We start from the raw sequence: 14,864 nt of genomic DNA, 5'->3' as shown, positions 1-14,864 counted from the left end.
ATTATTGTGTATTGTTACAAAATTGTAGCATCACGGGGGGGTTCCTATGGACAGTTAGGTTGGGGCAGTGCAAAAATAACGTCAAACAGGACAGGATGTCAAACCGATTCTGCAGTGAAAACAGGCAGAAAAAACGACTGCAGTCACATTACATTAACATTACAATCACGTTACAGTCACGTTACAGTCACATTACAGTCACAATGCAGTGACATTACAGTAACATTACAGTAACATTGCAGTCACGTCACAGTAACGTTACAGTAACGTTACAGTAACATTACAGTCACATTACAGTAACATTACAGTCACGTTACAGTAACATTACAGTCACGTTACAGTCACATTACAGTCACAATGCAGTGACATTACAGTAACATTACAGTCACATTACAGTAACATTACAGTCACAATGCAGTCACATTACAGTGACATTACAGTCAAATTACAGTAACATTACAGTAACATTACAGTCACATTACAGTCACAATGCAGTGACATTACAGTAACGTTACAGTAACATTGCAGTCACGTCACAGTAACATTACAGTAACGTCACAGTAACATTACAGTAACATTACAGTAACGTTACAGTAACATTACAGTCACGTTACAGTCACATTACAGTAATGTTACAGTAACATTAGTCACGTTACAGTAACATTACAGTAACGTTACAGTAACGTTACAGTAACATTACAGTCACATTACAGTAACATTACAGTCACGTTACAGTAACATTACAGTAACGTTACAGTCACATTACAGTCACAATGCAGTGACATTACAGTCACAATGCAGTGACATTACAGTAACATTACAGTAATGTTACAGTAACATTACAGTCACATTACAGTAACATTACAGTCACGTTACAGTAACATTACAGTCACGTTACAGTCACATTACAGTCACAATGCAGTGACAATACAGTAACATTACAGTCACATTACAGTCACATTACAGTCACAATGCAGTCACATTACAGTGACATTACAGTCAAATTACAGTAACATTACAGTAACATTGCAGTCACATTACAGTCACATTGCAGTCATAATCACATTACAGTCACAGGTCTGTTTAGATGCGGCCTTCACCCTCATTAATGGACCAATTCAAAAAACTACAAACCCTAGTTGTCATTTCAACAGGGAAAAATAAGTTGGAAAACTATAAGTGCATTTATTATACTAAGAATAATGATGCTTTCTTTGGTAGAAATCAACTAAAAACTGATCAGTGTAATGCTGTAGCTGCTTCAATCACCCCTGCCAGATATTTATTCCATCTGTTTTTGTCTTTTTTTGTCCCAGGATTTTGTGTGTTTATCCAAGATCCAGTGCTCTGTTTGCTACCCAGCATCATTGATCTCACTATGAAATTCAAATCAATATCCTCATAATAAAGGTCCCTGGCCTGCAGCAAATTGGAATATATAGCTTGGAAAGCTGAAGAGATCTATGCAATGCTACGGCTGAACTGATGAATCACTGCAACACAATAACACACACAAGTACGTTCGCTCACTCAGTAATGCTGCGCACGTACCAAACACACACTTGAGGCCCTGTTATGTTACATATAGCCACGTTTGTGTGAAACATAAGTCCCTCATCAATAATGAATGATGAACCAGGATCTGTGCAACAGCGCCATTGTTTCTCCCGACGCAGCATTTTCAGTGCTCTGCTACTGTGTTTACAGCTGGTGGGTGAGCACCGACTCTATCGCACCATGAAATTACAGGAAATGGATGGAGGATACTGCATGTAGTCAGTATCAGCTAACCTTTAATTTATGGACATCTGCTGTACTGTGCAGAATCATTAACTAAATACATTGAATTCAAATTCACTCTGTATCTACGTATTTGGATGGACACTGCCAAATTTGTTCATCTAACAATAGGATGAATATTAACTATATTAACATGAATTATTCTTGCAGTTTGCAGTGCTATTGAACTTGACTGCATTATATTCAGATAATGATGATTTTTGCACTTCTGTCATGAAGGTTAGGGGAACGTGTTAGTATCACTAAATATTAAATTATAAATACCAAATATTACAAACACATAAGAAGTAGTGTCGGCAGATAATATATCGTCCTTCAGAGGAATTGTAGAAATCATACTTGAGATATTGCGATAGTGTGATATACGTAACTTGTTACGTATAAAGTCCCTAAATCCACAGATCAAGTTGTGAGCAGTTTTCTAGCAACTATTTCTTTTCAACAACGATTCCTACATGAAACTGCTACAACAATCAAATGGTTTTTTTAATGCGTTGTGAGAGTCACTTCCTCCCATTCTATGCCGTGCAGTGATTACTGTGTATTTTGATGGCATTCTGCTGGTAGTGTGGTTTTGTTATGGTTGGTTTGGATCGCTCACCGAGGGTGAGACCTGAGAACCTTCTCTGTTAATGGAGCAAGTCCGTATCTCAGTTCTTTGTGCTCGAGTGTTACTGCGGCGGTTACCATCTGCAGCTCTTTAAGTTTCCCTCTTTGTTTTGTTGTTTACTGACACCAACACACACCCACACTCAAAGATGGTTTAACCCGTAGCAGACATGTGTTGTATAAACGTGGTGTCTGCCGACGCAACGCATTCCTCATTCTGTAATGTTGCATCGCAACAGGTTATTGTTTCAAACAAACTGTGGTATACTTCCAAGAGTAGTTTACTTTGTGCTTAGTGTGACAATCTGGACATGTAGTATGTGCTCAAACGCACACCTTCACTGTACATCTGTATAAAAGTACCAGAACACATGCTATTTGTATTGATATCTAGTAATTGAGCCATAAGCTTTTTGAAATATTGGCAAATCCTATTAGATAGACGGGTCTAAACTATAAAGTCAGATTGGTAAGTACGTGTGTGTGTGTGTGTATCTCAGTGTTTGTGTGATGGAATGGATGTGTAGATGACCAGCGTCCGTCTGTCTGTGCTCACGTGAATACAGCATGTGTGAGCACATCACAGCGCATACTTAACGTAATAAACGCCACCCCAGAGTGTAGTGAGAGCTTACTGTAATGGGATGTGTGTGCGTGTGTGTGTGTCCCAGTGGGTTGTTAAGGCCTGGAGTGCTGAGTAAGCAGGACGAGAGCTGGGAGACTGCAGTGCTGTTGGCAGCAACCCACACTCATCTGAGCTCAGAGTGATGCTACTGGGGGAGGGACGGGGGGACGGGGGGGTCTGAAAGAAACCGATGTTGGTCCCCGTGTGGGGCCGTAAATGACACGTCATGAATAAAATAAGAACTCACAGACATATACATCTATATACACTTCATAAATAGACGCGTTGGTGCCCCTCGGTGCACGCACATGCGCCCCCCCCCCCCCGACAGACACTGCGTCACGGCCGGCGATGAGAAGCCAGCAGCTCTGTAACTCCCCCGTGTGCCACTCATTGTGCTAGAAAAGCCCTCGTCTTCTGCTCCCGCCCACACCTTCGCCCTCTCCCCGTCTTCTGAGTCACGCTCCATCCCTCTCCTACCACCACCACCCCCACCCTCCCCCCGCGCCCCCCCCGCGAGCTCTCCCTCCCTCGTTACGAACGTTTCTCTCAGCCTGTGTTTCTGTTGTATAACTGCGTCCCCGGGGACCCTGAGGAGGTGCAATCTGACGTGCTGATGTGTTGGTGCTGATGGGAGTGTGCGATGTCAATGCGACATTTAACACACGTGTCTGCTGCCTCAGAGGATTCCTGCTTTGCTCCTCCAACGAATACAAATGAGAAGACTGTTGGGCTCCATGAAGCCGCCCCCCCACTATGTCATCCACTCATCAAGGCAGCGATAACACATGGAGGACTTTGTCAATTCTTTATCTTCAGTGTGTTTCTTTCAAAGCCTTTGGAGTGGCCAACATCAGAGGAGGCCACGGCTTTGCAAACAGCAAGTTGTATCTTCCTCCGCTCAATAAGCGACCAGCCCTTCTGCAAACGCTACAACGAGCAAACAGCGCAGCGCGGTGGCTGCACCGGGATGTTTCTGCAGTCGCAAAATCAAATGCAACGGTTTAAACTGGAGGAGCCGCATTGGGAAGCGAGGATTTGTCCACGGTTTCCTTTGTGTGACTGCAGCGTTTGTCTAAGTGTGCGTTTCACTACAAACAATGTTCCAGTCAGACACAAAGACGGAAGGCTGCGTCGGCCTCCTCCTCCTCTCAGGCGAGGTGGTCTACTTGCAGGGGGGCTGTAGCGGGGATGCGTAACCAGTCCTCCTCCTACATCGCTACATAGATAACCGTATATCAGCGCCAACTGTCTAACTTTAACCGTGCTGAATCAGTTCCAGTGTATTAAATCATATACAGTATGTACATATATGTGTTCTCCTCGCGTACAAACAGTATCTGCTAAGCATTGTGGGTATACTGAACACTACTGAATGGGCTCCAAAAATACGATTTGTTGTGTCATAATGAAAACAGATTATTGTGAGGAAATGACAAGTCCTTTAACAACAGTTATTGACGCTGTTCTGATACCGACGACGTTTAGCAACATGATGCGGACAAACAGCCGTGATGATCAATAGATATTCGCGGTGAATCAAACGTCTGTGATTGACGCAGGCGGCCCGTCGGCTCAGGTAACAGACAGAGTGTGAGGAGAGTATTTCTTGGTGCCGGACCTCCTCGGGGTCTTGTCCGCGGTTGTTGCCGGCTCCAGCTTCTCTATGTTCTGGCTGAAAGGCATCATGAAGTCGTCAAAGTCCACCTCCGGGGACACGAGCTCCTTCCGTCTCTCCATCTTGGACATCAGCTGGCTGGTGGTGGGCGGCTTCCCCCAAACCTGAGACACGTCAGACGCTGTGACTGCTTGAAATGATTCTGATGATCATTGTCATGCAGCTGGAAGGGAATGTGAGCGCTGAGTGGGAGACGCGATTGTGTTCGAGTCCCCTACAGTGAGTGGGGATGAGCCCTACCGTTTTCGGCACAAAGGCGATATCCACTGCGTTGGTTCTCCTGCTGGTAATCCTGGTGTTTAGCAGCGGGACGCTGCTGGAATCCCTCCGAAGACGAGCGGCTGCCGGTGTCTCTGCGTGCGCCGATGTTTCTGCGATAACGTCCTGTAGGGGACATCAAGATTATTTTAACCGAGTACTCTGTGAAGTTACTACAAAGGAAAGGCCTTCAGGTGCTGGATTCAGCTACTGAACAGGGCTGGAAGGGTTCAGATGCAACTCTAGTTGTCCGGAGCCAATAATTCAACATACAACAGACCTCTACTCACAGGACGACATATTCCACAGGGCTTTCCCCACCTCTGGTCCATCTTTACCACCAAACCTCCATGTTGGCACATCAGCGTCCCTTCTATGTTCAAGCTGTTGAACATAGAAGGTAACATGGTATCCAGTGAACAGTAGGAGTATCGTTTTGGGATGAGAACTCTGAAACCCGATCATATTTGTCTAACGCAGGAATCAATTAAGCTGTGAAGACATTATGAGGTAGAGGAAATGATGACGGCTGAAGAATTGGTTTAACCTTTTTACAATACATTTCTTCTGAAATGGGGTTTGAATACATATTCACAGTGGGGGCCCTAAAGCCTACCGTAATTAAGGGAACTGGGTAAGACTGCAGTGTTGTGCGTTCAATGTGTTGTATTCATGTGTGATGGCGTTTGTCCCCATATGGAGACCATGTTTTAAAACGGACGTCAACGTATGAAAAGGTGAATTCCAGAGGACCAGAGCCTCGAGAAACTTACAACGACCGACTAGAGGTTAAAGATTCATTCAAGATCATTTTCATGAAAATCATATTTTACATTTGTGTCCGTCTCATTTTCAGGATCCGATTTGTTACCAACTCAGTGATTCGTTTCACAGGTTCAAGGGCACATGTGAGTGTTACGTTGCAATGAAAAGCATCTCGTTTTTGACTTGTGGCTGCACGTGATATTCACAGCAAACAGACTTCTCATGAGTTCCAAGGCGGATCAGTTTCTTGTAGAAATAAGGGGGATTTCGGTAATTCCTTTATAAAGGTCTTCTTCTTTTTTTGCAGGAGCAGACACAGGAAGTGGACTTATGTGCTTTTCTTGCTTATGATTTTAAAAATGATCCTTTCCTTATTGTACCTGGGGTACTTTATGTGACTCACTCCCCCCCCTGAATCGCTCCATGCAAGCCATATAAACTGTAAATATTCATCAGGAACCTGTACAGCATCACCGGCTAATTGTCCGATTGAAACGCTCCAGGTGTTACCAACACATCTGGGAAGGTTTGCTCCTTAAAGTCTTTTATTTAGTGGCAGGTTTCCGTTTGTCAAGCTGAAGGAGGGCGAGTACGCAGACGAAAAAGGCAGATTACCTTCATTGAAAAATTAGTTAGATTTCACTTTCTAATCCCAGCTTGTCATGTGACCATGGTGATTGACATGTGCTTTTTGTCAATGAGCATGAATGGGTTTTGTGGACAAATAATTAAGAACAGAGTAAAAATGTTAATGTACAGGAAACAGGAAAGGGTTGAAGCCACAGTTGGTAGCAGAGATTTTATTGGGTTACTTGGGTACCTTTTCCCGAGCAGGTTTAGCCTTTTGAGCCGTGGCCCCCTTTCCCTTCGCCGCCTCCTTTGCTTTGGGCAGGGAGTCCATCTTGTCTTTGACCAAGTCAATTATCCTTGAGTCCGCAAAAGCTCTGGCGATGTCGAGGCAATTTTGTTCTGAAGGGAAATAAAATACGGACATGTAAAGAAGGTATTATGACTACATAGTGTGTATTTAAACCAAATCTAACGCTCCTATTTCATATGTTGCTTCCTCAAAATGCACAACAGTTCAAACGTGTGTCCCTGTCCTGGTCCCTGTCCTGGTCCCTGTCCTGGTCCCTGTCCTGGTCCCTGTCCTGGTCCCTGTCCTGGTCCCTGTCCTGGTCCCTGGGTTCATTTCAACAGGTGTTGGAGTTTTAAATGAACGTATTCCAGTCAAACCTTTCTTGTTCTCTGCGGTGACACTGGCGCCGGCCTTTATGAGGAAGTCCACACAGGAGGGTCGAGAGCTCTCGATGGCTCTGATGAGGGGCGTCCCTCCGCCGAGGGCCCGGGCCTCGATGGAGGCCCCGGCCGCCACCAGAAGTTCAACGAGTTCCATGTGGCCAGCGCGAGCGGCGTGGTGGAGGGGCGTCCAGAAGAACTGGTCACACACATTCACATCCGCCCTGCAAGACAAAGAGCGTTGGCCGGCCGCACACCGACAGTACGGCGGATCCCAGAACCAAACGTACTCATCAGGTAAGATTCTCCTTCATATCCTTGAGCTTGTGATTCATTTCAAATATTAGATTTCCAAGTAACCATAGTGCCTCGTGTTGTTGTAGCGTTTAACAAACTTTTTGGAAAATCACTGCTTGCTAACAAAAGAGGACCTGTGGTACAAAACTAGTGTCAAAAACAGGGCTATTGTGAAGCCGGCGCAGTGTGTTTGCCACTGATAGAAGGCATTGTCTGCATTATTGTGATTGGCTGTGATGTAAATGGATACAGCGCTTGTTCACTGACATTGGAGGTTCTCATTGACTGAGTGTTCTGGGATCTTGCCAATATCTCATAAATTATCTTCAGGGTAATAACTTGAAACCTGCATATTAATTCTTTATGGGCAGCAGGAACGCGTGGACACAAGAAAAAGGACTAGTTTTGAGGCTCAGTGAAGCCAAAGGGAGTCGTTGAGCCACAAGGTCACTACTACTGCTTCACATTGTCGATGATCCGTTTCACTTTACTCCAATAATCCTCACAAATTGCTTCAGTCTTTGGTGCCAAAGTCTAAAGTAAAGAAGTAAATAAGGAAGCCAGATGTTTCTTACCCCCGACTGAGGAGGTACTGAGCCACCTCGTAGTTGCCGGAGCAGCAGGCCCCCATGAGCGGGGTCTTGTAGAACTGGTCTTGGACATCCACAGGAACCCCTTGATTGAGAGCGAGGTCCAGAGACTCCAGGTCTCCGCTCTTCACACAGTAGCTGATGTTGGCGTAGACGTCCTCTGGCTTTTCCAAATACCATCCTGAGTCATTCATGATGGGATGCTGTGGCGGGTGATCGCGGTCGAACCGGCGGGTGTCCGAGCAGTTGAAGTATGTCTTGATCATGAAGTGGGGTGGACCTCCGTCCGCCCGCCGGGGCATGAGCTCCGGTGGGAGGGTGCAAATGGGCAAGGGGAGGTCAAATTTACCCTTCTTCTTGCCTCCTTTTCCTTTTTTCTCTCCCTTTTTCTTTTTCGGCATATAGGAGGAGTGGAGGAATGATTTCTTGATGTACTTGACACCTTTGATGAAGTCATTAATGTTGACGCAGCCCTCTTTTCCCTCGTGTGCTGAGATCACCGTCTTGAGCTGCTCTGGTCCAACTGGAGCTTTCAGATCTTCCAGCACTGAGATAAACACGTCGGTGGTAACGGAGTCCGAGCTGCTGCCAAAGGCTTGGTGCAATTCAGCCTCGTACTCGTGAGTCCAGTCGTGGAGGTTCAGGGCCCAAACATCTGACGTGAGGCCTACGCTGTTGGATTTGCTGCCTTTCCCCTGCTGCCGCTCCGCCTTCCTCAGCTCCTTGGCTGCTGCTTTGTGACCAGCGTCTCTGGCAATCTGACGCGGCAGCAAACCATCCAGGTTCTTCAGTTTGGGGTTACAACCTGAACATCAATCACAGTTCCAGGAAAAACATCAACAAATGGTAGAATCAGATAATTGTGTTTGCAGCTGCAAACGAGGACGATGTTGGTGTTCCATGACTCAGCAGGTCTCTCAACGGAGATTTAGCTACAATGATAAAGACCTCGTCTTGACCCTGAGACTAATCAGGAGAAGTTACCACAGAAGTGAGAAAGAGCCACATCACCTCTCTGGGCCAGGAACCTGCAGCAGCCAGCGTTGCCCGTGGCGGCGGCGTAGTGGAGGGCCGTGCAGTTCTCCTGGTTCATCACCCCCATGTCTGCTGAGTGTGCCGACAGCACCTGAATCAACTGGAAGGCAAACGACACCACGGAGCAGAACCTCAACAACAGAACCATCATCGAAGATCCCACCGATACCAACAGTGCCTCCTGAAATCGGAGTTAGGGCCTGAGCTTAGACAGCTGGGGAGACTTCTACTAGAATCAGACCTATTGAACGTTCTGCTTTTTATTTCTAAACATCAGGTGCATATTTTTGGTGTATGCCATCCCCCAAAAACAAGCCTGGCCAAACTTGGTCTGATAGAGGTTCAATAAAAATGATTTCCAGCCTTAGAAGTTGGACGGGCGACGCCCCTCACATAGTACGTCCGATTTACTTGAAACTCGACTGTCCGTCTCTATTTCTACAGAAAGGCCTCCCTTAAGCTCCGCCTCTAATTATTTTCTGCCATTTTTGATTTTGTGAAAAACTCCTCCACCAATCGTTGGGTCCAATCCTTGACAACTCGGTTTTGATGCATCATTGGATCCAGGTCACGTAGGACAGAGAGCGAACCGAAACGCCCGACTGTGAAACACTGTTGCCGTGGCAACTCGTCCTTCGCCAGGAGAGATGAAGCGGATTGTTCAGTGGTTTACAATGCTCAGAAACAAGAGGATGCAAACGCAATACTGGCTTTGATGAGGTGAATTGCTTGAATAGCACCACCTACAAATGTTCAAAAGAGCCGCTGTACATGTTTATTATTCATTACATGGAGACTTACGGTGATATCTTGGAACCATGGTTTAAATGGTAAAAAATATCATTTTTATTTTTAAAAAGGGAGAACTTATGTGAAACCACACGTCAATTCTCTGTTGGGTTTTATAACCCAGCACGTAAAGGAATAGTCTGCTGACTCTGGTTGGGGCGAACGTGAGATCACATGTAACATATCGTTTTTAAAGCTGTGCAGGGGATCTCAATTTTTATTTTACAAAATGTCTCTTTAGCGCAGATTTGATAACTTTTGAGATTTTTTATTATAACTTGCTATGATATTATATATCCATACTCCTCATGGGATCTTTTTTGGATCCACTTCTAATTTTGTCGGTCCGATTTAAAAAACGTTGTGAAGTGAAGCCACCAAGAGCGTCGCGTTTGATGGAATGGCGTAGCAGCGCTCCTGGTCTGAGTGGGCAGAGTAAGGGGGGTGACCTCCGCTCATTACTGCTCGCAGCTTTAATTTGATATTTTTTGGTTCCGCTACACATATTGTTGTTTTAATAATCATTATGATTAATCTATTATGGTTTAGTCATTTTGATGGTAAAAAGGTCACCACACCTCTAAAAAGCCCCCCATGGCGGCATAGTGCACCGCTGTGAGGAGTCTTCGATCCAGAGCGTTGGGGTTTCCCCCTTTCCTGAGAATGGCTTTAAGGAGCCGCAGGGAGCCCGCCTTGGCCGCCTCCATCAGCGCCGTGACACCCGTTTTCTGGCGAGAAAGAGGGAGTTCTCAGGAGGTCTGAGGCAAAGAACATCTGAGCTGAGAACATTGCCTCAGTTCCCATAATGCCTCGCTGTAACTCCATATCCTATTGTTTTTACCTGATTTGTTGCGTTAGGATCTGCACCTGCAACAAGCACAATGAGACACATCGGGCTGCACTCCTGGGCTTTTTCACACATTGACTGGAAGACGTGAGTTCCCTGCGCCGAAACGTTGTTGACGTCTGCCCGGCCCTTCAGAGCTATTTGCAGGCAGCGGGCGTGCCCCTTGGTGGGGTAGATGCAGTAGAAGAGCACACCTGAAGAAAGGAAAAGCATATGAATTTAAAGTGAGCGAGAGAGCGATTAAGGCAAATTGGATAAACAACACGGTGCAAAGTCTTTACGCGGGTGTTCAAAAGTTCTTTAAACTATCACAATTACCATTAGTTGTTTATTTTTTGCCAATTTACGAAAGGCAAAGTGAGCAATCAGAAGAAAACACTAAATCAAAGCAAAATCAATAGTTGAGTAACAGCCAGACTCCAAGGTGAGGTTGTGGAAGAGGGATTTGTGCGAGATGGTTCTACCGGGTCTCTCCCAGACAAGGGTTTCAAAGCAGGCCGGCTGTGCCATCATCTGGGAACTGGCAGAAACCAGTGAGTCCAGGTACACCCACCCACTGTCCAGAGAGGAAGAGTTGCAGCCAAACAGCCACACCTCTGACATGCAAACAAGGCCAAGCAAATCGAAGAAATGGGCTGCAGAAAAAGAAATGCAGCAGGTCCTCCGGACTGAGGAGTCGAAAACGGACACAATCGGCTGTCGATGTTAGCCACACCTTCGAGACCGGTCCAGTCTAAGAGTGTACTGTCTAACATGAAACGGGTCCGCGAGGCAAAGAAGGCTGGGCACCACGGCTCTATTACACTGGAGACAATGCAGGCAAACATGTGACTGATGAGGCTCCGCCCACTCGGGAGAAAGAGCTCGGCGTTGGTGCTGAGACGGGGCCAAAGCCGTCCTCGTGCAGGACGGCATCAGGTTACTCAGCGTGTGTCCCAGCTGGGGATCACCACCCGAGGTTGATCTGTAATTAGACGTACCCACGCAATCTGACGGACACATGCACACATCCGTGCACTGCACTCAAGCGTGCACACACACACACACACACACACACATATATATAGGTGCAACATACGTTATATACAAGCGTGAATCTATGCAGACATTTCTTCTCACCCTCACTCAGGCTGTCCCCCTTTCCCTCTCTTGCTCACTCAATCTCAAAGTGTCGTTTACAGCAGTAGAGGCCCAGACGCGCTGTGATCACAACTGATAGGATAGAACTTTAGGCTCCTTGACTGGAGCAGTTGGGAGTTACAGCCTCATTAATACCTTAAAAGAGGAGCCGCGCATTTTCATGAGTTGTGAGACAAGATACACCGGCTGCACTAACTTGAGATGGAAACCACTTCAAGCTCAGATGAGAATACATTAGTGGAAGTTAAGACGGACACTCTTCTGTTACCTCACAAAAGACATCACACACACAAATTACTGTATATCCATCATATATATGAATAAACATGGGCTATATTATTATTTCAGTTGGTACAGCAGGAGATCCCAACCTTTTTAACTGAAGGTGTACTTCAGACTACACGGATCACTTTGACAGATAATAGAGAAACAGATGACCGTGGCTGTAATTATGCTAAGCGCCTGTCAGCTGTGATGTCAGGATCGGTTCGCTGGCCAACGCGGCCTGATGATGATGCCTTGGTAATATTCACTATGCTTGCTTGAATTTCTATGCAACTGCACATGTAGACATAAAAATAAACGAATAGCTTTGTTAGTATATAGCTTTGCAAATTTCCCAATGTTGCTGTTTCGATTGAATTCAACTGTTAAACAGCCTGCATTACATCGACAATATATAAACCGAAAGAAGTCCCAGTTGTGTAGTAACACTCCAACCTGTTATTTCAGTTTCAGAGTTGTATCTTTTTCCGTGTTATAATATAATATGAGATTTTTGGATGAACATTGAATTAATGACCTCATTAAAACCCAGCCAATTTATTTATTCCTTCCGTTTAGTTTTAGCTCACAAATTGTATTTAATTGGCACAATATGTGTAATACTTCATCTCTGCAGTTGTTAGTGACCCGTGGTAATTTGTCCTTTCCACGCAAATTGGTATTGGTTAAGAATCATCTCAATGAGCTACTCTATGAATAAAGGTATTAAAGGAGCGGTGTGCAGGGACGAGGCAGCATCGAGCCGTATGCTGGCAACATGGCATCGCCCAGCCTGCTACAGCAGCTCACCTTTCCCCGCAGTGTCTCGAAGGCCCATATCAGCGTGGCGCTGGGCCAACAGAGACATCATGGAATCATTGCCCAGCTCAGCAGCTAACATAGCCGGAGTGTGGCCGTTCCCGTCCTGGATGTCAGGGTGCGCTCCCAGCGAGAGGAGGAAGCTCACCATGTCTGGAAGGAGTCAAGGAAGGAAACACAGCACAGTACATTCATTGAACTGCATGATGTCTTAGACAAAGCATTTGAGCAGTGGTCTTGTCTACATGTGACTTCATTTGTGAAGGATTGATCTGGTGCAGCAGGCCAGTGATGCATCGTGTTCTCCCAACAAACAGAAAGCATGTAATTACACGGGGCAATCGTTACCCCGATTGTTAGCTGACGCCGCCACATGAAGAGCCCCCGTGCCGCCTCGCGGCTCCGTGAGGTTGATGAGGTTTTCCACCGCGAGGTTCACCATCTTCTCTATCTGCTCCTTGTTGCCTTCATGGACGCACTGCAGCAAGCGGTAGATCTGAAGGACCTGCAGGCGGCCCTCTGCCGCCCGGCAGCTCATCACGGGGCCGGAAGGGCTGGTTAAAGGGGGAGGTAAAGAGCTTCCTGACACATGTAGGCGCGCATGCAGGTGATAGATGGTGGACGCGACGGGTTGCAGGCTGAAGTCAGCTGCGATTCACGTTCAACTCTTTCAGGGGTCCAGGGCTTTGCTGCTGAGCGTTTCCGACACACGTAATACAATGGAAGCAAATATATATTTTTGAGCAATTACACCTGTGTGTGTAGGTTTAAATATACACAATAATGTCCAATCATCACAGAGCACATATGTGGTATTGAGCTTTATAGCGAGCAAAGCGCTCTTTATTTACACCTTTGTGTTGTTGGTTGTGGCCTCATTACACCCGCTCGAGGTGTGACGTCACACGTATAGAGGAGTGAAGTCGGGTTACAGTTAGCCGAGCGTTAGCTGAGAGCAAGCTAACGCGTGACCGCCACTGACCCCTTGACCCCGCTTAACGTTACACGCTCACTGGAAACACCAATAACTGCTCCGAACGTGGCTCCCACGCGCTGCTAATGACGACGCGGAGCGACCACCCGTCGGCCATCGCGAGCTCGCTTTGGGCTTAAACGCGATGACTTCCGTTCGCTTCTTACCGGTGCGGGAAACCTCAATTAAAGGTGCTCACACTCGGCCGCTCCGAAGCTCGTCGGGGCGGCGACGGCAGTCACGGGCACGCCGGGTTTTAACGTGACGTTCAAGCACAACCACTCACTCCGTGTGAGCCGGGGGAAAGAGACAAACTCATCTCCATGGCAACGGCACGCGGGAAAATCCCGGGAAGCGCGACCTGTGTTTTGGGGCCGTCCGGTGCTGCGTTCAGGTGCCGCTGAGGAGCTCGGTAATAAGAAGGCTGCGGCTCCAAACGCGACCGCGCGGAGGAAACGCTTTGACTGAGCTTATCGCAAAGCGTGTCATGTGCGTTTTGAAATCTATACGTTGAAAAGGCAGAAGTACACGCAAACAGGTGAACTAAACACAAGCAAAGGAATACAGGGTAACGGTACTTAAAATGGCATTTCCTCGACATGCTGGAGTGAGGTTTCCTCCGATTCTCCATCAGATGTTTGTGCCACTAACACCGCATCTGCATCGATGGCGTAGACCGATTCGTTTTTGATCTTACACGAATAAACTCTTGACACTTCGTCATTACGTCACGTCAAGTCGGACTTTTTTCGACACATCTATGACGTAATTCTGACTAATTTAGCAAAATAATTAAAACTGCTTCATCTTTAAAATTGTCGGATCATTTATGTAGAACCTAGTTTTTCACGTTGTTTCACTTTACTGATGTTTAACAACCATAATCGATATGAATAATAGTATTCTCACTAAGAAAAACTTTTATTGCAGATATATCTGCGATCCAGGTGATAACTGAAGTGTGAGCTATTTTTGCTTATTATTGTTAAATACCCAACACAACAAAAAATATACGAATTGTCCACTAATTGTTATAATTGTATATATCTGCAATTACGTTTTACACACGTTTTTACTATACTGTATTTTATATTATACGATAATGTATTATAATATGTATATATAAATATATATAA

General features: G+C 45.9%; 1 protein-coding gene across 1 annotated transcript; it reads right to left on the bottom strand.

The window, feature by feature from the left end:
• Positions 1-3,830: 3,830 nt before the first annotated feature.
• On the bottom strand, positions 3,831-14,116 carry ankef1a (ankyrin repeat and EF-hand domain containing 1a). Its single transcript, XM_040160243.2, has 11 exons — positions 13,896-14,116; positions 13,104-13,309; positions 12,747-12,908; positions 10,527-10,726; positions 10,264-10,413; positions 8,873-8,996; positions 7,847-8,666; positions 6,972-7,198; positions 6,556-6,704; positions 4,953-5,096; positions 3,831-4,816 (listed from the first exon to the last, which is right to left on the bottom strand). Exons 2-11 carry the CDS (start codon positions 13,291-13,293, stop codon positions 4,610-4,612), a joined length of 2,373 nt encoding a protein of 790 aa, XP_040016177.2. The 5' UTR covers positions 13,294-13,309; positions 13,896-14,116; the 3' UTR covers positions 3,831-4,609.
• Between the last annotated feature and the right edge of the window lie 748 nt (positions 14,117-14,864).

The sequence above is a fragment of the Gasterosteus aculeatus genome, chromosome 18, assembly GCF_964276395.1.
Source record: "Gasterosteus aculeatus chromosome 18, fGasAcu3.hap1.1, whole genome shotgun sequence".
Lineage (NCBI taxonomy): Eukaryota > Metazoa > Chordata > Actinopteri > Perciformes > Gasterosteidae > Gasterosteus > Gasterosteus aculeatus.
The sequence above is the reverse complement of the archived record's forward strand: the minus strand, read 5'-3'. Positions and strand labels throughout refer to the sequence as shown.